This window comes from Lactuca serriola, chromosome 2 (assembly GCF_051521515.1).
Source record: "Lactuca serriola cultivar US96UC23 chromosome 2, Lser_US96UC23_V15, whole genome shotgun sequence".
NCBI classification, from domain to species: Eukaryota; Viridiplantae; Streptophyta; class Magnoliopsida; order Asterales; family Asteraceae; genus Lactuca; species Lactuca serriola.
In genome coordinates, this window is record NC_136409.1 from 125,262,563 (window position 1) to 125,289,011 (window position 26,449).

Consider the following 26,449-nt stretch of genomic DNA (forward strand, 5'->3'; position numbering starts at 1 on the left):
CCCAAGAACATGAAGAACACTTGAAGATTTTTGGTGGTTGGTAAGTGCTTGAAGGCCTTTCGTGGTATACCAAAGAGGTGTAAAATAAAAGGAGTGTTTAAGGGAAGAAGATGGTGTTCTTGAGGATGATACTTGAGAGAGAATGCAAGAGATCACGGCTAGAAGGAGAGAAATGAAAGAAAAATGAACCCATCTCATATATATAAGACTCTCCTTCCTTCATTTTGGTAGTGATCACCACAATGATGATCTCATACCTTTCATGCATCGCACCTTGATGGTACCTATCCATCAAATCTTGATGCATCTCATAGGGGTAGTAGTCCACTAGGACTTTTGGAGTTTAGCGGTCATTGTCGCAAGCATGATGCAATGGACTTTCGTAGCATCTCGCTCGGGAGCTTCGAAGGCAGCGATCTCTTCGGGAGTAACAGTCTTGACGTTAACTTCTTTCAGCTCCTTGTAAAGGACATACTCCTTGTCCTCGTAACGGGTAACTATTCGAATGTTGTGGATCCAATCGTTGAAGTTGGACCCATCGAAAATCACCCTCCTACACAAATTCATGAGTGAGAATGAGCCGGAAGAGGTTGAGCCAGAAGCGTTGTTGTTGTTCGAAGTAGACATCTGAAATAGAAAAGAGACAAAGTTTGATTAGATAAGAATCCCCAATTAAACACCCAAATGTGTCACACCCCCGAACCAGACGGCAGAAACGTCCGAGGGATCGCGTGACTTAAATTGAAATATCATCACAATGAATATAGATGAAACATAACATAAACATCACCATGCATTAATATATAACAACTAACATTGTTTACATCAAGTACATTGTCTAAATATTACATTTCCATAGCATAAATTGTTTGAGAGTTTTCAAAACATAACATCCTAATACACTTGGTATTGTTCTTCAGTTTATCTGTTACCTGAGAATACAAGTTATTTTGAAAACATCAACATAAAGAATGTTGGTGAGTTCATAAGTAGGTTTGATATGAAAATGTTTTGTGTAGTTTATAAAACCCAGAAAATCCGATATTTTCTGAACTCGCAATTGTTTATAAAAAAAAAGTGTGAAGATCCACAGGTATATGCGTGAATGATTTCAATATGTGTATAAATGAGAAGTTTTGCATTATAGTTATTGAAAGTACAAGTGAATAATATTGATTTCCCTCGAAAAATTCGATGTTTTCCGATAAATAATATGATCGTTTTGTATTATTATATTGTCACAACGAATAAATATGATTTATCCTGATTACTTAGATGGTATTGGATTTTTATGTGAGTCGTTATAACCATGCATGATAATGAATAGTTCGTCTACCTTGGCATTCTAGTGAACGCAGGAATAGATTTTCAGATTTTGTAACCCTAAACTGGCCGAGTCTAATTGTAGCGAACAACTTAGGTGTGGTGGAGTCACCACCGTATAGATCTATACACAAACTCTCGCTCACCCTCCAGGAGACTTTGATTATAACTACAGACTACGATCGACACTTAATGGTGTCTCCCGTAATTACTCACTTAATCCAAATGAATTTGATTACCCTTGCTTAACGACCTGATTTTTCGTTTACTTAAATAGAAGGTAAGTCTAACAGACGAGGAGAAGAAGACCACGAGGTACCACTGATCGCGTATATTATCTAAGGCTGTCGAGTATACGAAGGGTGCGCTGGCCTACTTCGCATATGATTTATTTGGACCTTACTAGCAATGCTAGTGGGCCACTGAGGCCCAACAACATGTAAATGCCATTGAGGGTCCCTTAAGCATGTAATTGGGTCACAGGAGGCCCAATAAACATGTATTATTATTGTTAGGCCCATAAGTCATGTTAATGGGTTACGAAGGCCCAATAAGCATGATTGGAATCTGTTAGGTGCAATTTGTGCACCTTTTTGCACGCCTTTTAGTCACTTTTCATGTATATATTTAGCATAATTGTTCTTCCTTTTTCTTGCATTTCATCATATTCATGTTAGTCTCTAGAACAACCTTATTTGCACACTTTTATGTCTTTTTCAGGTAAACCGAAGCTTGGAACGCGCTTTGGGAAGTGCCGGGAAGCATTGGTGAAGATTTCGGGATGATCGGGTGAAGAACAAAAAAGTTGGAAAAATCAAGTTTGGAATTGGAGTCAGAGAAGTACACGGGGCGTGTTGATTTTACACTGAAAAGTGAGCACGGGGCGTGTTTGACAAAAATGGGAGTTGTTGACCATGATGAACACGGGGCGTGTCAGTTTAGTGAAAATCAACACGGGGCGTGTTGCTGAACACGACCCGTGTCAGTTTAGTGCAAATCAACACGGGGCGTGTTGCTGAACACGACCCATGTCAGTTTAGCCTATTTTAACACGGGCCGTGTTCGACCCAAAAACCAACTTTTGGCAGTTTTTCCTATCTTTCATATTACGGGTTGAGGGTCATTTTTACACACACACTACATATCAGAGCACGCACCATTGGAGAGGAGAATTCGAAGGTTTTTGCAAGGGTTTGTCCGTCAATCATTTGGAAACATTAATTCTTGTTTTTTTAAGTTGTAATTACACTTAATTTCATCTTTTAGACTTGTGATCTTGTTCTAGCCATGTGTGGCTAGAACCCTAGCTTCTCCAATTTCATGTTTTGACTTCTTAGTAGTGATTTCAATCATATGACATGATGTTTGTTCTTAATTTCTATCTAATGAATTTGATTTTGCTTCAATCGAATGTTTGATCCTAATTGTGATTCTTATTGGCCATTTGAATTAGGGTTAGGTCATTCAAGTTATCTCTTTTACAAAATTTGTAATTGTTTTGTGAAATTGAACAAGTAACAAGCATTAAATTAATCTCTATTGAATGAATTTAGTGTAAATCTTATTCATACACTTTTACGCTCCCGAGCTTATGAGGAGTATTGGGTGTTGTTGGGAACATTCACATAAAGCTTCATGCAATCTTATAATCTAATTCTAAGAGCTTGTTTAGATCAGGTTAATAAGGTTAGGGTTAATCAAAGAGCTTGTTTTGGTTAATTAATGTGGTGAATGGGAAGTGTTAGAGCTTATTAGCACTTTCAAGTACCAACTTAGATAGAATTGAACGAATATTGTGTCACATTTGAGTCACATTGCTAAATTGTCATACATGGAGTTCGAGTCCTTACAAAATCTGAACTTAATTCATTCGTTTAGTTGTTTACTCGTGTTTTAAATTTGTTTGTTTAGTCATTGCATTCTAAGCCCCCCTTATTACTGTTGGTGACCATAGTACCTTGCGCAAAGAGGTATAGACTAATTATCCCGTGTCTCTGTGGATCGACCATGCTTGCCTTGTACTACCTTTTAGTGCAATATAGTGGGATTATTTTGGACTATATCGTACCCCTTTATTTGTTGGGTCTGACACCCCTAACAGAATCTTTCAAGCCCAACAATTTGAATATTTACTTGTTTTAGGTATAGTATAATTGTCGAAAAGTCTTATTGAACAATTCTTAAATCGCAACGGCACGAAGTTTATCGATTGTTTTATAACGATATTTAAATTTATGAAAATATATGTATATTTTTCATTCTAAATTCATAAGTTATAATTTGGTATTTTTGACCCTATATCTTAATAATAAAATAATTGACTCAAAAATATTGGTTTGGCCTATTCAGCCCTTCTTTAATAAAAATGACAATTTTAGTCCCTTTTTATAAAAAAATGACATTTTAGGTCCTTAAACTATTTTTCTTGACATTTTGGCCCATAACTTATTTAAATAATGTTTTCAGCCCAATGTTTACTTCTTGGCAGTTTCAGCCCCTTTAGTAAAAAGATTTTCATTTATAATCCAAACTTTTCGCAACTTTTACAAATTTGACCCAAAATCCAAAAACTTTACATTTTTAATCCTTTTTGGCAAAAATGGTCATTTTAACCCCTGAAATAGATTTATTTACTTTTCTACCCACTGTTTTGAGAAATTTACCATTTTAGCCCCTTAAAACCCATATTTTTCGCAAATTTTAGCCCAATATGCTACAATTTCAATTTTTAGTCCTTTGAAAAGCATAATGTTCATAAAAACTTCTATTTTAACTGTTTCGACCCTTTTGATCCTTATAAAAGCCGCAAATGACAACTTTTTCCCAACTTTTGTTTATTTGACAAAAATAGTCCAAAAATGACTTTTATGTTGTAACATGCTTATTATAACCTTAGATGATAATTTTTCTTAACTTGTTAAGCGTAATACATCCTAGATCACATATTTTTCCTCCATGAACTATAGATCTCGAAATATATTTCATTTTTGACACATATTTACCACATAAACACAAGAAATCACAGATAACATACACATACACATAGATCTACACATTTTACTTGTATTCTCCCCCATAAAGATGTGAAAACTGAAAATAGAGGGGTATGAACTCACCTTGCTTAGTTGTTTCGGTTTTTGAAGAAGATAAGAAGAAGACTTTTGGTCCTAGCAACACTTGATGTGGATCTCGAAGTTGAGGTGATTCTAGGAGTATGATTACCACAAATGTTTAAGAGAAGGGATCTAATCATGAGAAAAGAGTTATATAATCCTTGGATATGTATAACTTACCAAGAAGTGATGATATTCTCTTGAAATCATCTTGATGCACAAGCAAAATTTCGAGATTTTAGAGTGGGAAGGAGGAGAATACTTGAGGGAGTTTGGAAGAAGTTTGATGTTGCGTGTGTATGTTTTCCTTATGCTCTCGGCCGAAGAAGAAAAATAGAAGGGAAGAGAGAGGTGATTAAATGACTATCATGGATACATTTTGGATCTTTGCATGGAAATATGGGGTGTAATAAGGAGGTGGCACCTCCAAGGTCAACCCTCCCTAATTACATCTTTTCCTTTTTTTTCTACTTGGGCCGAGAGAGGGAGAAGGAAGAGAAAAGAGTTGGGCCTTAGTGTTTGAGTTTCGTAATGTGAAGCCCAAATTGATAGCTTTCGTCCCATTGGGACTTTGGAGTGGATTACGACCCAATCTTGCATGAAGAATGGATTTGGGGCTCTTTAGGGCTTATTGGATTGTTATGGCCCAACAAGGCCCATTAAGGTAAACTAATCCATTTTAGGCCCATTATGGCCCAAAAATAAGCATCATACATGCTTTCAAGTTTTAGTTATAATGTTATCCTTGTTAAGTGTTTACAAAGCATCAAAATTCCTAGTTGTGACAAAATGAGAAATTAGGTCTAGGATCCAACAACATTATTTGCAATTTAGAAGAGGGATGCGGTAATCTAAACAACAAACAATTTGAAGGTAATTGAATGACGATTCACTAATTTCCACCATGAAAAACGAAAAGAAATTAAGTTTTGAATGTATTGAAAACTCTTAGATCTTTTGAGATTCATTGAACTTTTCAATGACATGTTTAAATCTCGATATGCCCTTCAAGTTTGTGACTGGGATACCGAGGATCACAATAAAGGTGTGAATAACCATGCAAATATACTTGGTAATGTCGATGTTACAAATCACCTAATCAATGTGCCGGTTAACCAAACACGCTCCATTGATCTATGATAAACATCAAGTCACCCTTTGCCACGATTGCTAGTCCATATTAATGTATCGGTTATCCACCCACGCTCCAATAACGACTTGACAAGGGTACAAAGTGTAATTTCATGGAATAGCATTATTTCACATTTTTCCTAAAGTAACTAAGATTGAGAATTTTTATAAAAATCATTTGGTTACACTATTAATAATTATACTTTTAATGAGGAATTAGTTGTCCTATCCTACCCGTTTGGCTAACGACCCTCCACCAATCAAGGAAGCGGTGGGTGAGAGTGGACACCCATTAGACTGCCATTTTATAGGCAACAACCTTATACCCCCTTATAGATCGGCTTCGTGAATGAGGCCTACTAACGGTAAGACTAGCATTATATATATATATATATATATATATATAGATACACACACACACACATTAGCTGTGTGCCCCGTGCAAAGCGGCAGCGGTAAACAATTTCTCTAGGCAATTAATTTCATTTGGAAACATGTTATGTTATATTTGCGAGGCAATGATGACAAATAGTTTTTTCACACGAACAATTAAGAACATTCATGACATAAAGGTAAATTCAAAATTTAAAAGATGTTAATTCTCTAACTATCAAATAGAGTTAGGTGATATTTAAAAAACATTAATTCTTTAACTATCAAATAGAGTTATGGGATATTTAAAAGAGTGCTCTGGTTCATTGCAATATGTGTTGACCTCTGAATTCCATGATGTATCCTATTTTTTAATCCCTTAAGTTACTCAAGTGATTATGTGATATAGACATGTAAATTCATCATTTCAAGTCTCGATAAGTTACTTTAAATATACCAACAAAATCTTTCAAAATTACCTTCTAGAACATGAATAAGCTTCCTATGTTTGACTTCTTTTCATATGTGAAATTTGAAACCTCGTTGCACCTCAAATTGAACATAGATAAAAATCGCAGCAATAAAAAAACAGAAATTAGACAGTACCTTCATCCACGACTTCCAAGCTTATATATGTTCCATATATACTTCGCTAAAAGTTGGTGAAAGCTTCCTTGTCATTACATTTAATGTCATCTGCATAGGCATTGGGGCAACTGTCCTGTTTTAGGAAGCCATCTTGCAACTTATCTGTCATACAAAAAAATGTCATGACATGTCAAGTCTTTCACTTTTAAGGAAAAAAATGAATAGGAAATACAATGAGTTGGGGTAAAGCAAATAACTATGTACTATTGTACTCCTATAAACCAAGAAGTGACTAAGTAAAGCTAAGTATAAATAACCAGGTAAAATTATTCAGTAAAATCAATAAATTAAATATTTGAAATCAAGTTCAAAATACAAAATGAAAAGGTAATGTCGTACAACCAAGCGTAGTGAATAATCATCTTGTCATGTCGAATTCTTTTCTTAAATCATCGTTGCTTTGTACCAATCATACCTACAACCACATATAGTGATTTTACAGCTATCAATTAAGAATAAAAGTTGAAACTTAAATTTATTGTCATGAAAGATGAAACCAATATTTAGTACCAACATCATTTAAAGCAGTTGTAAGGAATCTTTCTCAAACTTTGAGCCAACCAAGTTCGGATGCTCCATTATGGTAGAGGAACCATCAAGCCTTATATATATATATATATATGTATATATATATATACACACCTCATGTAGTTCATGTACTCCTGTATCAACCAACATAAGAAATATTATTTAATTAACCTGAAACTGAAATATATATATATATATATATATATATATATATATATATATATATATATATATGGATCTTATCAAATACTTTCAGCATACATATAAAGCCTCTAATAAGAGAAGAAAGAGGTTGATTAGGATATTTGACGGTTATTTGGAGAAATCATGGTTTGATTATTACCTCATTGATCTTCGTGGGCATGAGCTAGGATTCAACAGAAGTAAGAACTAAATCAAGAAGAACCAAGATTAGATTAATAACTTAGGAATTTTATTCCTGATTGACCATGGAGAAGCTGCAAATCCTGAAACCAAAAAATCCAAATCAAAGAAACCTAGTACCATACAAAACACCAGAATCTGAAACACCCAAAAACCCAAAAAAAAAAAAAAAAACTCATAACTCAACAGATTAAGAAATATTAGGTTAGAACTTTAATCATCTTGAGCTCACAACCCAACAAAACCACAAGAGTTAGCTGGCAGATAAAATGAAGAGAAAAATTACCCTTTTTGATTTGCATATACCTTTTCCTTTCTTTCTCTGGTGAGAGGTTGTCATGTTTTTTTGGTCAATCAGGGTGTGTTTTTGTGTCTGTATGTGTGTTGTGGTGGAGGCGACAAATAATAGTTGACTAATTAGGGTTTTAGTGAGAGAGTAAGGCGGAGAAGGGGGAATTGCTTTTGAAGAGAGCGTGATATAGTTTCAAGAGGATTTCAAAAACGCAAAATTCAAATTCTGAAATGTGAATGAATGGTGGGTAGTGGCCATTAATATATTTTTGCTAATATATTAGGATTCAATTGACTCGATCAATGGACAGGGCGACATTGACGACGAATTACTTCGATCAAAACTAACTTTAAAAGATTTAATAATATTTTATTTATAAAGGGTTGTACTATAAGCTTAACGACTTGAATATCTTAAAAAAATATTATTATTATATTTAATCTATTTTTAGAAATAGTTAGCTTTCTTTTATAAGATAGTGTATATATATATATATATATATATATATATATATATATATATATATATCGTATAATATTATAATAGTATAAGGGTTGAATTTTAAACTTGTAAACTTCTAGGGTTTAGAATTTAAATATTTCAAAATTAAACTTTTAATAAAAAATTTAAATTCTAAAACTTGAGGACAATTTTGAAACTTTTCAAAACTAACTTTTAGATCAAATTTGAAAAACTATTAATTAATCTTATTATTAATATCTATCACATAATTTGATCTAATCTTTTCCTTAATAAGATAATTCAAATAAAAAATACAAATAATCATATTTATCTTATAAAACAAGTAATTATCTTATTTTTGACAATTATCCTTCAATTGAATTGAGATAATCACTACCATATTGAAAAAATCGAGTTTTATCAGTTAAAATAGTTTATGGTAATTGTCCCACCTCAATTTTAGTCAAAATCCCGAAAAATCAGCCACCAGACGATTCGACTCGCTGAGTCACAGAACTTGACTCGTCGAGTAGCCCTGACTCGTCTAGTTCATCTGGTGACTCGACGAGTCTATCAGTCAGAGGCATGATTTTTCGACTTTTTAGCCTTAAAAAGTTATCAATGCATCAAATACAAAAGAGAAATGACCTAGGTTCTGATACCACTGTTGGGTTATGAGCAAAACAACATTCCTATGGTGTTCATGCAAACCCTAATTGCTTGGATCTAGTTTTCTATTTGTACATGCAAAATTGTCCAAGACTTGCAAACCCTAATCTAGCATACAACAAAACTTTGAATCAACATAAATAAGCTAATAAGAATGTTACCTTTGATTGTTGCTTGAAGATCTTTAGTTTATGAGAACCTAGCACCTCAAATGTGATGCTTCTAATGAATCACAAACACCAAAGCAAGTTGGAAGATCTTGGAGAGAGTGGGAAGGCTCAAATTCGGCTCTTGGATCTATAGGGTTCAAGTAGTAGCCGAAATATGAAGCATAAGGGTCCTTTATATAGGTGTGAGATTAGGGTTTCAGTCAGAGTCATTATCCGGTTACTTAGCCACCAAGCAGCCCATAAAAACTTCTGGATCCCTACCTTGGATGAAATGTTAAGGGCTATCCATAAAGATTTCGTCCACCCTATCCCTAGGGTTTCTCAACCTACTTTGCAACTATCCAATAATTACAATTCAGTCCCCAAAGTTTAATTAATCTCTTTTGTTCACAAAATTAATTCTTAATTAATTCTTGACCAATATTAACTAAACAAATATGATTTCTCCTTTAATATATTATTCATATAATATATTAATAAACCATAATAACCTCTTTCTCCATTAATCATCTAGTCAAGTTGCTCCAGTGAAGGCAACCCAAAAGGACCATGCTACAACAAGGTCAAGTACATACCAAATATAGTTATGGACTTAGACATTAATTCAACAACAACAAGGCTCCATTGTTGCTTCATATCACTCGAAGTGCTCCAAACTTCTTCTAGTTGCTCCTAACCCCCTTCTAAATGATCCGTTCCTTTGACACTCGATCCTTTCCTTTGTCAGTTGATCCATTCATTTCTCAGATGATGTGTTCCTTTGTCACATGCTCCATGAACGCCAAGTGCTCGATTTAGTTTCAAGTGCTCTAAATGCTCCATGAACATCATCCAAATTCTCGAGTCACATTTAACATATATTTTAGGGGAACCCACTAAGCTTTGTGCTTATGATTTTCACTTTATGTTTCAAGTAATTCAAGCTCAAAGGGAAGGGTCCGACCTGATCGCACTGCATCCACCTATGATTTTCCGCATCATGAGATATTGAGATTTGTACTCTGATAATATGGTATTATGATAAACTCTCGACTATTTTATATGATTACCGCATGATTGAAATGAATTTAAAAGCAAAAAATTTATCTGAATTTTTGGGACGTTACAATTACGATGATAAAAATGAAATTAAGAGAAATGTGATATATAAGAAAGTCTTCGGAACCGAAATACCACTAAGCAGTTCCAACTAGCTCCATTCTACTAAGAAGTTTACTATCTAAGAAAGTGTTTAGAACTTTAATCGGCCCAAACCGGACCAAAATGAAATAACCAAAAATCAATATTAGTAGAACAGAAAACTAAACAGAATACCGCTGATCGATTCGGTTTTTTGATTAAATAAGTCATACATAATGAGGACGGAAAGACAAAAAAATATCAAATCTTTCCATCCCATTGAACTTGCCTCTAACTTAAATCATAATTTATTTATAATTAGTTTCCGTTTCATTCCACTATTGTTAGCTAGCCCTCGTTTCATCCCCATTCCCCTAGGTTGGAGGGTAGGGATGAAATTTAAAACCGGAAAATCGGAACCGGAACCGGAACCGAAATATGTAGAACTGGTCCGGGTTCCGATTTTAAGGAATAGGTTCATCTAGGTTTCCAGTTATCTAGTTTTGGGTCCAACGACTCTGGGTACACTGGTTTAAGAACCGGAACCAGTGTTAGGAACCATAACCATTTTTACGGATTGGAATAAGTTTTTGTGAAAAGTTTAAAACATACATAACTCATTTGTTTGAAGTCGGATTGACATGCAGTTTTATCCAAAGTGTAGTTTAGAGTTTATACATGATTTTAGACTATAAAATTGTCATTTCTTGTTTTATATTCATTGTCTTACAGTCCCCGAAGTCAAGATATCAAAGCTGAAAGTTTTTAGTTTTTTAGCTATTTTTGTATTTTGTGAAAATGTTAAAACATACATATCTAATTCGTTCGAAGTCGGATCAAATTGATATGAAGTTTTTTCCGACTTCTAGTTTAGATTTTGTACATGAGTTTAGACTATAATTTTGTCATTTTTGGTTTAATATTTAATCACTTACAATCCTACGAAGTCGAGATATCAAAACTAAAAGTTTTTAATTTCTCAGCTCTTTTTGTATTATATGAAAAAGTTAAAACATACATATCTAATTCGTTTGAAGTCGGATTGAAATGTAGTTTTTTTCAACTTGTATTTTAGAGATTATAGATGAGTTTAGGCTATAATTTTGTCATTTTTGGTTTAATATCCAATGATTTACAGTCCCTGAAGTCGGGATATCAAAGTTGAAAATTTTCAAATTTTCAGCTATTTGTGTTTTGTATTTTGTATTCTGTGAAAATTTTAAAATATGCATATCTCATTTGTTTAAAGTCAGCTTGACATGTGGTTTTTTTCAGAGTATAGTTTAGAGTTTGTAAATGATTTTAAACTATAGTTTTGTCAATTTTGGTTTCATATTCAATGACTTACAGTCCCCGAAATTGGGAGATCAATATAGAAAATTTCAAAGTTCAACCCCCTAGGTAATTACCAAAAAAATCCGGTTTTTTTGGTTCTAAACCCACTTTACCTAGTTCCACCCTACCCACTTTGATGTTTTCAGGTTTTCCGGTTCTAGACCCACTTTACCCGAAACTGGACCAGAACCGGTTCCTATATACTGATCTGGTTTCCGATCCTACAAAATTCCGTTAACCGATTCCAGGTTTTCCGGGTTATGGTCCATCCGGTCTGGGTTTGGACCCACTTTCACCCGTATTGGAGGGAGTGGTAGCATGGTTAGCATGCCGCCACATCAGATTTTTCAAAGCTACACATGAGTTTTTGAAGCCATATAGGATAGAGAAAATGATAACATCCAAGTTGTAAAAAGGTAGGAATGGTAGCATCCATATGATGTTGTATTTTTAATAGTTTTTATTTTGGTAAAAAAAAGTAAAATAGAAAAAAAAAAGCCGATCACAACCCTTTGCCCCATTCCATCTCTTCTTACTTTGGGTGTAACGAGTCCTTCCTAGCAAGCCTCCTAACGAGAGTTGATGTGTAGCATTCTTACGCCTTGTTCCTGAGTTCTACTTAAAGACATATATAGATGAATATGAAGGGAAAGTGAGGGATATCGAAAGAAAATCGTGTTCCCGAGTTTTATTAACAAAAGGAAAATCAGAGGAAGGAAAGAATGTCAAGCTATATTTATTTCCCAATTTTCCTCTTAAATTGGACGGATTTGGAAGTAAAATGAAGTGAAGAAAAACTTTTAAATTTGTTTTTTTTTTTGTTTTTTTTTGTCTCATAACAAAACTTAAAATTTTTCTTTTATTTTCTGAAACAAAGAATAATTTTTTATTCTTTCCCCTCCTATTTCTATCAATAATTTCCTTCCTTTTGTTTTATTTAATTAAAAAAAAAAAAAAAAAAAAAAAAAAACAAGACGTTAGCGACCTATGGCCGTAGCCTTACTGAAAAACGCAAAAACAAGGAGCTAGGGTTTGAAACAACCATCCCTAATTTACATCTGCATATAAAATACATCCTCCTTGCAACCAAACAACTCAATCGCAGCTACTTCATCTCTTCTCAATAGCTCGCATCCTCCTTTCATCATCATTTATGTTTCAATAATGCTCGATTTACTTGTACTTCATCGTTTTGAGTCTGTTGAATGGGCTTATCATTAAGCCTGATATTGCAATTCCTTGATCGGAGTCCAATTTCAACGGTGGATTAAGGGATCTATCATTAGGCTAAATGAAGTATTTCGATCACATATATTTGAATTCTATATGTGGCTACCTTTAGCTCCGGATCTTCCTCATTAGCTAGGGCTTTTCGGTGACAAGGTAGATACATTCATACTCTCTTATATCTCCCATAAGAAAAAGAACTCGTTTTTGTTGTTGTTATAAGTATGAGCATGATGAAAAAAATCATTCGGATTCCCAATGATTTTCTCTTTATAATAGTTTTTATTTGAAGAGGAAGGTGATCTTACACTCCATTCTGACTCATTATACTACGATTATCTAAATCAATTTAATCGATTTTTTTTACTGTTGTGGCCGTTGATGTAAGAATGATATTTGCTACTCTTGATGGGATTATCCCATTTGATGATTCATTATCCACCAAGATCTCTGAGGCCTTTTCTATTTTGGATTTTTAATTTCGTTTTTGAAATTATTCTTTTCATATAAAACTAATTTACATGTTTTGTTTGTCAAGTGATGAGAAAATAACTGCAACAAGATGATCGAACAAACTGTTCGTGATTATTAGTATATAAGTCTCTGATGCTCAACATTTAGCCTTATTTTATCTTCTTTTTCTTTCTATTTCATTTTTATTTTGATTTCTTTTATGTTAATCTTTCGATTTTTCGAGATATGATGAGCAATTTATTGGTCCGTGTTTCTGAATTTTCAGTGATCGACAAATTATTAACCAAACTCTGATCTCCATTCTCAATATTCAATCGTATTTACTTTTTCTGTATTCTGTTTTGATGAATTATGAAACTTATCACATGTCAGACTTCAGAGTTTCTTTCAAACAAAGGAAACAATGAGATTACAAGTTCATAAATCTGAGCAGATGTGAAAAAACATTCCAAGCTTTTTCTTTTTCTTTTTTTGTTATTACAATAGATTGAACTTTCATTATGATTTTGAAAACATTCTTATATAATACGATTATTTATTTCATGAAGGGGCAATGATGATAAAACAGGAAAGTCATGCACCACTCTGATATTCATTGTGATCGATAAACTTTCTCATAACCCATATTTTGTTTCTGAGCCCTTTTTTATTATTAAAAAAATTATTTTTTGAAAAAAATGTTTTGATTTAGTATTTTTTTTTCTATCTCGAATCATAATTTGTAGATTAATGAGGATCCAGATGATGGAATTTCTCTTGGTAGAAATTAAACCATGATGCGGACCGATTAGCTTTTATAAGCATTTGGGGATAAATATTTGGTTTCTGATGGGTCCTCTATTTTCATGATTAAAAAATCGCGATGTATTGAAATATTATAAATATATTTTTTTAATCTGGTTTATCGATTGATTTCTTATGTAAAAATTGATTACGATTTTGTAGTTTCTTTGTGGTTTCGTTATATTGCCTCTTCTTTCGGCTACAAGGGGAAAGATTTATGATCGATTTCTTGATGGCTTTGTTCTGGGGGCAAAAATTTAATTCCAAAAATTAGGGTTTTTATTCGATCTCAGATTTGGGTTTTTCATCAAATTTGGGTTTCATTTTTGGTAAAATTTACCCGGTTTTTGTTAATTCTTTTCTATCGTATTAAATATTTATCCCATAACCTATTTCCTAAAAAGCCAAGTCAATAACAACAATATTTATAAATGTCATGGCTAGAATCACACCGTTATATAAATAATATCAATAAAGCCTTTAAAACCAAGATATTAAAACATAAGCAAAATGAAGTTAGAGAAGTTGAATCCATACCTTATCATTTGTTCATCAACATAATTCTGTTATAAACATGTTTAAACATGTAATTGTAATATAATTAAAAACACAATTTCTAATGAAATTAAGAGAGAAATGTTTTTTTTAGAGGTAAAATATCTAATGATGCAATATATAATTTTTATTACGAATGAGAAGCCGAAAGAGGAACATGTGCATCTAAATATTTTGGTGACAAAACAAATTCTCTTTTAAAATATATTCGTAAGTTTTGGGGACATATAACATTGTTTTCCAAATACAAGGAGTAAGGCATAGTGTCTAGAAGTAGACAATGTGTAGACAAAAGTAATAAAAAACTTGATTGTCTTCGACTTTTTATCTTTGTATAATTAAGATGACAATGTACCACCACACCACTTTGGGTCATTGTTTTTATCGAAATAACTTTCGGAAAGAATCTTTGTGGTATTTAAAAAATTTTGGATGAGTTTTAAAAACGTTTTCAATTGTATTGAAGGTCTAAAATCAAAATATTTTCATGATTTTAATCCAAAAAACTTGAAAAGAGGTTTATGTCTTTATTTTTATTTTTTTTTGTATTTTTTATAATTTTTTAATACTATTTTAATTAAAAAATAAAAAAATAAATTAAATTACTGAAATCGTCCTTATGGTTTGGTAAAAACTGCATTTTGGTCTCTAACGTTGTTTTTTTGCACTTGGATCGTTCCTGTGGTTTGATTTTGTTGCGTTTTTCGTCCCTATGGTTTGGTCAAAATTGCACGTTTGGTCCCTAATTTTATGTACGTAAGGGACGGAAAATGCAACAAAATCAAACCACAGGGACGATCCGAGTGTAAAAAAAAAGTTAGGAACCAAACTTGCAACTTTGACTAAACCATAAGAATGATTTCCATAATTTATTCAAAAATATATTATCCCCCACCCACCCCACCCACCGATCTCTCTCTCCACAAAACCTATCTTCATCCTTTTGGTTTTTAGAAAAATAGAATATCACCACTATCATCCGAACAAGATGAAGATTTGGGAATGAGATGAAGATGAAGAAATCAAGGGAAATATGAAAATGAAGATCTTGTGTTCATCTTATAGCTAATACATCAATGCTAGAATTCAGTGGAAAGAAATTGATTTTTTGCCTTCAAACACAAACAAGCAAATACACTCCAAAAATCGATATGCCGCCTTTAAATCTCGTTTCGTCTTTAGATCTCGGTTGTGGAGACAAATTTTGATTAGGGTTAGAGATAGATCCGACGACATCACCATTTGAAACCCTAGCGTTCGTCGGAATGGGGGCGACAATTGATTGCTAGGGTTTTAGGCGGCTGATTGCTAGGCGGCGACGACTGATTATTAATCCAAATCTTGAACGAAAACCATAATTAACAGCTTCAAGCAAAAACGAAAACGAGATGGGTAGCGATATCACTTTTCGACTGAGGATCTGGAGATCTATTTGTCGACTATGTGTCATTTTCAGATCGTAGGGTTTTTTTTTGTCTTTGTCTGAAAATCAAAGGTGTTTCAGATTAGAGGTTTCTAGGTGACTGGTGGCCGACGACGGTGTTCTGATAATTTGGTGGTTGTCCTTTTTGGTGAAGATGAACACCCTTTCATCCCTTTCTCCCTTCTGTTGAAATCAAAGACCTAAGTTTACACCTTTTTAGTATATGCTTAAATCGAAAAGTTATTAAAAATGTTGATTATCTTCAGAAGTCAACGGCCCTTTCATTCATCTATTCATGAGAGAGAGAGAGAGAGAGAGCCCAGTTCTTTAACTTTTAATTTTTAATTATTAAATTATTAAAGAAAATATAAAAAAAATAGAAAATAAGAAATAAAAAAGGCAAAACAGTCTTTTCAAGTTCTCCAGGGACCAAAATCAAAAGAAAACCTTGACTTTGGACCATCAATGCAAGTTGAAAACTTTTCGGACCCTATCTAAAGTTTTTTAAATACCACATGGACCAATTTCATAGTTTTGTCTAACTTTTGATTTTGTTACAAATTCAAAAGTTATTTTGAAAACCGATATTTATGTGAAAATGTAACATCCATAAAATTCGAGTCAATTTAAAACTTTTTAAATCGTTTAAAACCATTCAATTATTATAATTTGTTTTCAAAATAGTTTAAATATCAGAGTTTCCAGAAATCATAATCATCAATCGAGGAAGTGTACGGTCACGCCTTTGTCTTCCCGCGGCCATCCGCTGAACCTGAAACAATAAACTGAAATTGTAAGCCCGAAAGCTTAGTGAGTTACCCCAAAAATACCAACGCCATACAGATAACCATATCATATAAACATATAAATAACATAACAACTATGCATCACGAGTCTACAATGTGACTGGTCCGCCCGCACCGGACCTTCAGTCCACCTGGTCCACTCTATGAGTCTACAGTATGACTGGACCGCCCGCACCGGACCTTCAGTCTATCTGGCCCATTCTCCGAGCCTCAACACGTCTGGATCGCCCTCTCGGGGCCTTCAGCCTATGCGGACCGCTCGCCGGGCCTTCGGCCTGACTAGGTGCCCTCCTGGACCTGCTGTTTATTCGGTCTGCCCTGGGTATGTTGGCCTACAGCACGAAGCAGGACCCGCCTCAACTGAACCCCCATACTAATTAAACAATCATGTGCACATAAAGATCATACGCTAGCATATATATAACAGATAATCATACCGATCTAACAGATCACTAACACAACAACCATCCTATAACCAGGATACCGACCTAACCGGTCAATCACATAACATCATCCTATATACTAGGATGCAGATCTAGCAGATCAATAAACATATCAAGCAAATACCTAGATACAAATCCGATAAGGGTCGACCTTGGTGCCTTAGACCCTGTTGATATAGTGAGGATAACTCACCTTGCAATGCCGGACTAAACCACGAAATCACGCTCTCGAAACACTGCCCCAAACTCCAACACCTATAACCATCAATGATCCAATTCATAAATACCCGCTTACCAATTATCCTCAAAAGTCAAATTGGTCAAACCTTGGTCAAAGTCAAAGTTAACGGTCAAGGTCAATAGTCCATGTTGACCTCAACTCGTCGAGTACCCTTAGCTACTCGCCGAGTTCCTTGCATAACTCGCCAACTCGCCGAGTCACTAGAGTGACTCGTCGAGTTCCCAAGGTTTGCGGTCGTAAATTCCTTGGCCGACTCGTCGAGTCTCCCTTGCAACTCGCCTAGTTCATACATTCCAAAGGTTGGGAAAACCCTAGCCGACTTGCCAAGTCACTCATCTAACTCGCCGAGTCCATGACAATCTGCATCGGACTCGCCGAGTTGACCATGCAACTCGCCGAGTCCCTTCAGTCCTTCATCCATACATAAGCTTCTTCGTGAAACCAAGGCTCCAAACTGTAGATCTAGGCTCCTAGGGTGTTGTTATCACGTAAAGTTGCTAACTTTACGTGCATGCAAGGATCTATGGAACTAAAACACTCATAACTAGCATTAAGATAAGGTTTTGGACATGAAGGAGGGTCAAAGTTTCATAAAGCTTGAGGCTTTCTGTCCACATGTAACAGCCCGGATTCCAGGTATTATTTATTCTTTTAATTTTTGGTGTTTTGTGAGGAGACTCGGCGAGTTGGAGCTCAAACTCGCCGAGTATGATCGCGGTTTGGGCAAGGGTTCGCGTCCGGACTCGGCGAGTCCAAAAGGTGGACTCGGCGAGTCCATGCTGTTTAATGAAACCCTAATTTCCAGGATATGAGACCTATTTAAAGGGGCTTATGGCCGTCATTTGCGGCCACCAACCCCAGAGAGAACCCTAAAGAGTCCTTGAGCGTTTTGTGAGAGAGAAGAGGAAGATCCTTGATTATTTGTGGGTGATTTTGCATATAGAAGAGGATCAAGGCAAGAGGAGACCAAAGAAGGTGCTAATCCAGTGATTCCTGAGCTCAGAGACTTCATTTGAGGTAACCATTCGTTCCTTTCTCAGTCCTTGGTGTAAATCTTAGAGTTAGGGTTTCTTTGTGGAATGATTCATGGAGTAATTGGCCTCTTCTTGTGTTGATGCTTTAGATCTGGACCCAAAGAGGTCCTGAGACTCTTTTCCCTCAAGCTTTATGAGTGTTAATGGAGGCCATGAGCTTAGAATAGCATTCTAGAGACCATATCATCAAATAAGGCCTTTGGACCTTTGCATGAGCACCAAGATTGTAACTTTACGTGATGTATGTGCTTGGAAGGACTGGATTTATGAGTTAATGGAACGGATCTGACCTCAGGAGTGAGTTTGAGTTTATGCATGGCATAGACTCGCCGAGTCCGATGAACAGACTCGGTGAGTAGCATGAAGATTGTCCATAACCACTCAGCGAGTGGTCTTGCCGAGCTAAGGGATTGACTTAGTGAGTCAGGGAGAGTCAGAGAGGGTTGACGGGTGGACTGAGTCAAGCTGGAACTCGCCGAGTTGTTCTTGAGACTCGGCGAGTTGAGTCGTGGTGGCCCCGCGATTCATGCCAGGTGGAACGCGTCGAGTCAGCGAAGTACTCGACGTGTCAAGAGAGGATCCTAGGGAGTCAGTGAACACGTATAGACTCGCCGAGTCGCTCTAGTGCACTCGCCGAGTCCGGTCAAAGTGGACCGTTGACCGTTGACCGTTGACCGTTGACCAGAGTTGACCAGTGTTGACTTGATAGGGGTAGTCAACCTTAGTTGTGAAAGTGTTAATTAGAGATATATTGTGTTATAGGGGGATTATAGCTCGGAGGATCGAGCGCGAGTGATTTCGGGATTTGCGAGTTATCGAGATACGCGAGGTGAGTCTTCTTACTATACTTTACCTCGAGTAGGTAATCAGAGTTATGTGACAGAGTATTTGTATGCTATATGTATGTTATGTGTTGTACTGCATTATTTCTATGTGATTTATGCTGTGCATGTTATAGAATTGGAACCAGAAGGTTCACAGAGTTAGAACCAGAGGGTTCACAGAGTAGGGTCCACGGACCCACAGAGTTATAGCCTCGAGTGGCTAATATGTGTTATGTGTGGTATTTTGGGGAACTCACTAAGCTTTATGTTTACAGTGTTGGTGTTATTTGTTTCAGGTACTAGTGATGACCGTGGGAAGGCGCCGGCTTGATCAGTACACACACACGGGATTTTTATGTCATCAGATCTTGGGATTTTTATATAGCATGGATTGAGTTTCAAACATTAATGTTTTATGAATGTTAAACAATTTGTGTTTTTATGAAATGCGAAAAATTGTTTTGAAATTTACGGTGTTACACCACAAAGCCTAGGGGAGTCAAGATCTGAAACTTTGCCCTTGTGACAAGCTCAAACCCGAAAATGACTCTATCTTGCCCTAGAAATGACCATTTTCTTCCACAAATTGGAGATCTAAGCAATGAAAAGGAAAGGTGGTAGCTTTATACCTTAATCTTGATGCCACAATACTGGAAAGGCTGGATCTACATGCTCTTTCTTGTCCCAAGCTCTCAACTCTTCAAGAAATGCTCCAATACACTCTTTTTTGGTCTCACACACTCAAGAATAGAGACTAGCTGGCTATTAGGGTTTCTCTGGACGTGAAGGTGACAAGGGAGGCTGGGAAGGAAAGTTAAGGACCTTTAAATAGTGTGCAAAACCCCAAAATTAGGGTTTCATCCTCCAGCTCCTACTCGTCGAGTCCCTTCTTGGACTCGGCGAGTAGGTCACTTAAACACGTGGACCAACACGCTGTTACTCGGCGAGTCAGGCAACTAACTCGTCGAGTAGACCTTGAAATAATGAGAAATAATAACCACAAATTGATACTCGGGAATCGGGGCGTTACAGAAAAATTAAGCATTTTTTTTACTAAATTGTTTTCGAAAACAATACCACCACACCACCATGGATCATTGTCTAAGGGGTTGTTTGTTTACCATTTAATGACTCTTAAAAAAAGGCAGATTTGAACAGGTTTAGATTGTTTGTTTACCTCTTCATAAAGGACCCGAAAAAGAAAAACACATGATTCAGTCAAATGTAAAAGCCCATTTAAAAAAAGACACGTTTCTTCGTCTTACCCTAACCTAAACTTGTTCCTCTCTTTCTCATCTCCCCCTTCGCATCTTTAAAATCGACGCTCCTATCATCCATATACCATCGACGCCGTCCTTACATAGTCTGCCGACGTCGCACACTGCCATCACATATCACAACGCCTTCACACAGCTCGTCGACATCATCTCGTACATACACCTTCAAGTTTCACCCGCAGTACCACGTTCACAACCATTTTTATTGTGTCGTCTGCTCTAAGCCATGAAGTTGAATCCTGTAAAGCATTTACCCATGTCAAAGCTTGAGAAGTTCTAAAATAATTTCCAAAATGATACTTAATATAGATGTACTTACGCAATCTACTCGATACAAAAAACGGGTCTGAGACATCCAAATCAAAAAACTATGCCCAAACTACATTCGACCTCAACGAGATTTCACCAAAAGAACCACTTTGATGACCGATTGGGAGGGATGAAAAGAGGCGAGCTACATTATCTTTAGGGAAAAACGTATTGGAACCAAACGAGTTACATTTTTTTAAAGAAAACTTTAACGAACATCTGCAATCGCAAAAACTAAAGACCGAGTTTAAAAAGGAAACTAAGCGTGAGCAACAAACATTATTTCATGAATAAGTCTCGACTAATATGTAGGTTTTGATGATATCGACCTATGATCTTGAGGGTGAAGACATGAAAAGATGTTAGTGGAGAAAAGACAATTCATGAAAAAATGTTACAAAAAATTATAATATTAGTTCTTTATTTGTTATGTATTTTTATTTAAGTTTATTAAGAAATTTTTAATTTGCCGGATTAACCTAATTGGTAGAGGGTAATACTTCTCGCCTTCTCGGAGTAGAAGCCAAGATTCGAACATGGATAAAGAGATTCTTACTAACGACATAATCTGCCGTCTAAAAAACAATTACTTTTAATTATTTTTATTTTCAATGATCATTATTTTAATTAAATAAATTATAAAGTGAAAGCAATACAATGACGTGGAATGATAAGTACTTCCTTATAGATTGTGAGGATGTGACCAGTATACCCTATAACATTATCTTATTAGATAACGGTGATGAAAAAAAGCTCGAGCTCAAAATTTAGGGGGTGTTTGGCTTAATTTTTTACAGCCAAAAGTCATTTTTGAAAAAAAAAAAAAACAAAAGATGTTTGGCAAACTAGTTTTAAAAGTCACTTTTGAAGTTTTTTATACAAAGAAAATGAATTTTTTGGAAAAGTTAGGAAATCCTGACTTTTTGTAACTTTTCCAAAAAAGACTTTTGGGGTTTGAAAAGCTAAGCCAAACACCCATTTACACACGTTTTTGTTTGTAAAATATGCAATTTGTGTTTTGTATCATTTGTTGATACAAGGAATAGACCTATTATTTGAATATCAAGGAAATTATAGATTAGTTATTTCCAAAAGGAATAGACCCAATATTTGAATATCAAGGAAACATATCCAACACAACATCTTTTATGTTATTGTATTGTATATGTTTCGTTTTGTTACAAATTTCGGATTTAATTTTTTCGATTTTGGGCATGTTTTTGTTAGGAATATGTTCTTTTTTGTCTGCAATGCATGGTCGGGAATTTGAATCCTAATTACGGTATTCGGTATATTTAGTTTTTCTAGTTGTTTATATGTTAAATTGAAGTCAGCACGTTCGGTTATTTTATGATATTTTGCAATTTAAACCTTTATTGTACTTTATCTTCATTAAAATGCTACCAAAATTTCGTTTCATGTTTAGGTGGTGAAAATTGGAAAAAAAAAAAAACACGGAACTGAAGCTAGAATCATCAAAGAGCAATTAGCAAAATAAAATCGATCAGTTTTCAACGATAGTAATAAAATCATAAAAAAAAAAATTAAAAATACAAATAACAAGTCGGTCTAGGCAAAATTTCATTTTCCATTTGTTAATAAAAGATGTGGAATGAGAATCATTTTTTTTTCTTATTTCTTATTTCTTTATTCTTTAGTGTTAAACTATAGTAATGAAATTCTATTTTTCTGAAATAAAGCACTGTTATAATAATTATGAGAAGCATTTTAACAAGTTATTTTTTACTGTAACTTTTGGGCCAATACAGTAATTTATCTATTTTATACAAATTTCTATTCCGACTTTACTTTTGTCTTCAAAATTATTTATAACCAACTTGGAGGAAGCATTCTCGAACACGGATAATGTTTTCCACGCACACTCAAATGCAACAATGATAAAAATGTCGCAACAGTTTTATAAAATATCTATATTTCACAACACATAATAAAAATAAAAAAAAATACTTCGAACGATTAATAAGATGCAGTTGATGAATTTAGAAATACTATTGATTGACTCGACACGTAATCAAACCGGACAATCTATTTTGTCCCAAGGTTTATCGTTTTATAGCCCGTTAGTATATTTTAAGGATAATATCAAATGCTATCCAACAAATTATGAATTTTTATTAATTTTTATTTGTAGTTTAGGTCTTTAATTGATGAATGATTTGTTAAAAAAGGTATATCCCATTTATTTCCCAGTTTCACTAATTATTTTTTGGAAAAATAAAACAGGAACAATATAAGTTAATAACAATAATAATAATAATAAGATTTATGAAAATATATTAAAAAGAACATGGACTCCATGTCAATGCCACTTAACATGTTTTGCTGATCAAAGATGGTAAATTTAAAAGTTATACAAAATGTTTTTTTTTTTTTTTTTTTTTTTTTTCAAGAAAGAAAATACATATATTACAACGGGTGGTTGCACTCTCATCCTGGTTTTTGCATGGAAGAATCACCGAGGGCGTTTTAGTAATTAACCGTGTCTTTGATCGCATCAAGTATCTACACCCACGATCCAAGTACATCAATAACAATTACCAAAGTCAAAAAAAAAAAAAAGACAAAAGACAATTCTAACCTTGTTCTTGTTAGGCATATAGAATGGCTCAAAAACAAGAGGAAATGGAGTGTCCAAACCACACACTCTAGCAACAGGTGCTTCCAACTACAAAAAAAAAAGTATCCATTTTTTTTAATTATAAAAATAAAAAAAAATTCAATGTTTGGTTTTAAAAATTATATAAAATATATTGTCTAATTAAGTAACTTACTCTCAAGAAACAACGTTCAACAATTGATGCAGAGATTTCAGCACCAAATCCACCTGTAACTGGAGCTTCATGACTAATCTATAAATTTAAAAAAATAAAAAATTTGTATATTCATTATTCAACAATCAACATTTTTTTTTATATAAAAAATATAAATCTTATACCAATAATCTTCCTGTTTTCCTCACTGAAGCTTCCACTGTTTCTTTGTCCCATGGAATTAATGTTTTTAAATCTATAAGTTCACAAGAGATTCCTTCCTGTAAAAATTTAAAAAATGAAAAAAAAATTAAAAAATTGTTTGTTGCAACATAAGGGTAAAATGGTCATTTACTCTTGTTCAGACAATTGATCCGGTCTAGAAAAGAAACAACCAATTAGTTTAGCACTACTTAAAATCAGAAAAAAAAAACAACGTTGAATAAAATCGTCCCTTTTCATTAATAATTTATTTTTTTGTTCAAAAAAAAAAAAAAAAAATTCTTGCCTTTTCAGCATCAACACAAGCTTGTTCCATGATGGCAAGCTGAGCGCCCCAACCAACTAGGGTTATGTCACTACCTTCTCGAATAACCTAATTTTCCAAAAAAAAAAAAAAAATTAAATTTCCAAAAGGGTAAATTTGGAAATTCATAAATATAATTAATTACCTCAGCTTCTGATAAAGGTAACATGTAATCCCCTTCCGGAACCTCTTCTACAGCTAATCGGTATAGCCACTAAACTTCCAAAAAATTATAAAAACTTTACTTCACATGAATAAAAATACAAATTAAAATAAATAAATAAATAAATAAATAAAATTATAAAGCAATGAATGACCTTCGGTTCAAAAAACACAACAGGATTTGGTTCACGTATACTTGATAACAACAATCCTTTTGCTTCCTTTGGGCTTCGAGGTATAACAACCTATGAGAAAAATTTTCGTAAGAAATTCTTTATAAGGGTAAAATGGTCAAATGTTCGAGTACCTTAAGACCAGGAACATGGCAAAAGAAAGCTTCGGGAGATTGTGAGTGATAATGGCCTCCATGTCCCACAGCTCCATATGGTGTTCTTATTGTTAAACCTAATAACCCACAAATAATCAATTCTGATAATCGAAAAAAAAAGGAAAAAGGAAAGTTTTTTTTTTCTTTTTTTGATAATTTTGGTTACCTCCGCAATTAAATTCGTTACCACTTCGATATCTGAATTTAGCAGCTTCATTGACAATCTACAAAAAATGTTGAAAGATTTGGATGTGAATCTGTGAGAAATTAGCATAGTGGAGAATAAAGAATTCAAAGATACATGCCTGATCAAAAGCAGGAAAAATGTAATCTGCGAATTGGATTTCTGCTATAGCTCGATTCCCCTGTTACAAAATCATTATATTATATAATTATATAATATAATATAGCTGTATGAAAAGATGCAAAAAAGGATTTTGGAGTAGAAAATTTTAAGGAACTAACCATTGCTGCTAGACCTATTCCAAATCCAACAATCCCCTGTTGTAAATAACAAATTGGTTTAAATTTGAAAAGTAAACGATTTGAAGAGCAGGAAACCATGAATAACTTGTATCGGAATAATGGAGAGATTTGAAACGAAAGAATCTTGGAGAAATGAGAGATTTTTTATTGATATTTGATAGAGTTACCTGTTCGCATAGAGGGGTGTTGAAAACCCTATGTTTGCCAAATTGATCAGCCAATCCAGTTGTGCAACGGAAGACGCCACCAAAACCCACATCTTCCCCAAATATATAAGAACTGTGATTCCAAATGTGAATTTTTAGTTCCCAATTTAGCTTAATTTGTTATGATATGGTAATAGAAATGAAAAATCAGTTAAGAATCCATGCTAATTTTACGATTCCATTCGGAAGAGGGGATTCTATTAAACCTACACGGCCCACATGTGGAGAATCAGAAATAGGAATCGAGTAATTAAACAAAAATGATTATGGACCAAAATCGGAAAAAGGAAGGAATAATATATCCAGATTGAGACATAGAGTATTATAATCAAAGGAGGTAGCAAAAGTGAAAAAGGTACCGAGGATCAGAATCTAAAGCTATTTGAAGTGCTTGATTGATTGCAGTGTAAAGGTTTATAGATTTCCCCGTTCCAGTTCCTGGTTGTTGCACCTGACCATCAACAGAACCCAAAACGGCGGAAGACGAAGATAATCGTCTGAGAGGAGAAGAATTGTTGATGAATACGGAACCAAATCGCTTAAATCTCCGGAGATTTGTAGCCATCTTCTTCTTTTTCTTCTGGGTGTGTTTGATAACAAACAGATGACTAAATCTATGGAGGTTGAAGGAATCAGTTCTATTTGTTGGTTTTCTCCGGTATGGGAAGCCCAACAACTACGATTCCTTTAAGACTTGCACATGTGAAATGGGAAGTCAACAGAAGGGAAATCCTGAAAAATGTAAGCTTTAATTACAAGATAGTTATAAATAAATGAGGATACAAGTGGGACATTCACAAAAATAACATGTTTTTGTTAGATGATTGTAAATGATTTCGGAGTAAGTATATAATTATATAAACTATCCTAATACTTTGAAAGGGTGGAGCATAAGCACATGAATCTTGACCGATTATCGTTTTATACATATGTCAAAAAATATGTTCGGTTTTTATATTCAAAAGTTAACTAGGATTATCGTTAAAAGTTGCAATGTTTAGTTTGTAACAACATAAAATGATTAGAAT

General features: G+C 34.3%; 1 protein-coding gene, 2 long non-coding RNA genes and 6 other non-coding genes across 10 annotated transcripts; 7 read left to right on the forward strand and 2 right to left on the reverse strand.

Annotated features, from left to right (window-relative positions):
* Positions 1-211: 211 nt before the first annotated feature.
* Positions 212-8,039, reverse strand: LOC145086762 (uncharacterized). 2 transcript variants are annotated; one of them, XR_013700622.1, is made up of 3 exons: positions 7,459-8,039; positions 6,546-6,689; positions 212-627 (listed from the first exon to the last, which is right to left on the reverse strand). It is a non-coding gene; the product is annotated as an uncharacterized LOC145086762 (long non-coding RNA). The 2 variants fall into 2 exon arrangements; XR_013700623.1 differs by lacking the exon at positions 7,459-8,039 and adding an exon at positions 6,927-7,159.
* Positions 8,040-12,526: 4,487 nt separating this feature from the next.
* Positions 12,527-19,801, forward strand: LOC145086763 (uncharacterized). Its single transcript, XR_013700624.1, has 5 exons — positions 12,527-12,929; positions 13,973-18,134; positions 18,442-18,515; positions 19,295-19,361; positions 19,653-19,801. It is a non-coding gene; the product is annotated as an uncharacterized LOC145086763 (long non-coding RNA).
* Positions 12,998-13,098, forward strand: LOC145090959 (small nucleolar RNA R12). Its single transcript, XR_013701878.1, has one exon. It is a non-coding gene; the product is annotated as a small nucleolar RNA R12 (small nucleolar RNA).
* On the forward strand, positions 13,147-13,231 carry LOC145091073 (small nucleolar RNA SNORD24). The gene has a single exon (XR_013701961.1). It is a non-coding gene; the product is annotated as a small nucleolar RNA SNORD24 (small nucleolar RNA).
* On the forward strand, positions 13,306-13,385 carry LOC145090952 (small nucleolar RNA Z199). Its single transcript, XR_013701872.1, has one exon. It is a non-coding gene; the product is annotated as a small nucleolar RNA Z199 (small nucleolar RNA).
* On the forward strand, positions 13,468-13,545 carry LOC145091079 (small nucleolar RNA SNORD18). The gene has a single exon (XR_013701967.1). It is a non-coding gene; the product is annotated as a small nucleolar RNA SNORD18 (small nucleolar RNA).
* Positions 13,581-13,683, forward strand: LOC145090966 (small nucleolar RNA R64/Z200 family). Its single transcript, XR_013701885.1, has one exon. It is a non-coding gene; the product is annotated as a small nucleolar RNA R64/Z200 family (small nucleolar RNA).
* Positions 13,796-13,889, forward strand: LOC145090967 (small nucleolar RNA Z221/R21b). The gene has a single exon (XR_013701886.1). It is a non-coding gene; the product is annotated as a small nucleolar RNA Z221/R21b (small nucleolar RNA).
* A 3,397-nt stretch (positions 19,802-23,198) lies between the features above and the next one.
* LOC145086764 (2-oxoisovalerate dehydrogenase subunit beta 1, mitochondrial) lies at positions 23,199-26,160 on the reverse strand. The gene is made up of 13 exons (XM_079024606.1): positions 25,781-26,160; positions 25,383-25,494; positions 25,195-25,230; positions 25,035-25,094; positions 24,896-24,953; positions 24,709-24,806; positions 24,557-24,646; positions 24,385-24,453; positions 24,222-24,308; positions 23,899-23,994; positions 23,735-23,812; positions 23,542-23,628; positions 23,199-23,465 (listed from the first exon to the last, which is right to left on the reverse strand). Exons 1-13 carry the CDS (start codon positions 25,984-25,986, stop codon positions 23,430-23,432), a joined length of 1,113 nt encoding a protein of 370 aa, XP_078880732.1. The 5' UTR covers positions 25,987-26,160; the 3' UTR covers positions 23,199-23,429.
* Positions 26,161-26,449: the final 289 nt, after the last annotated feature.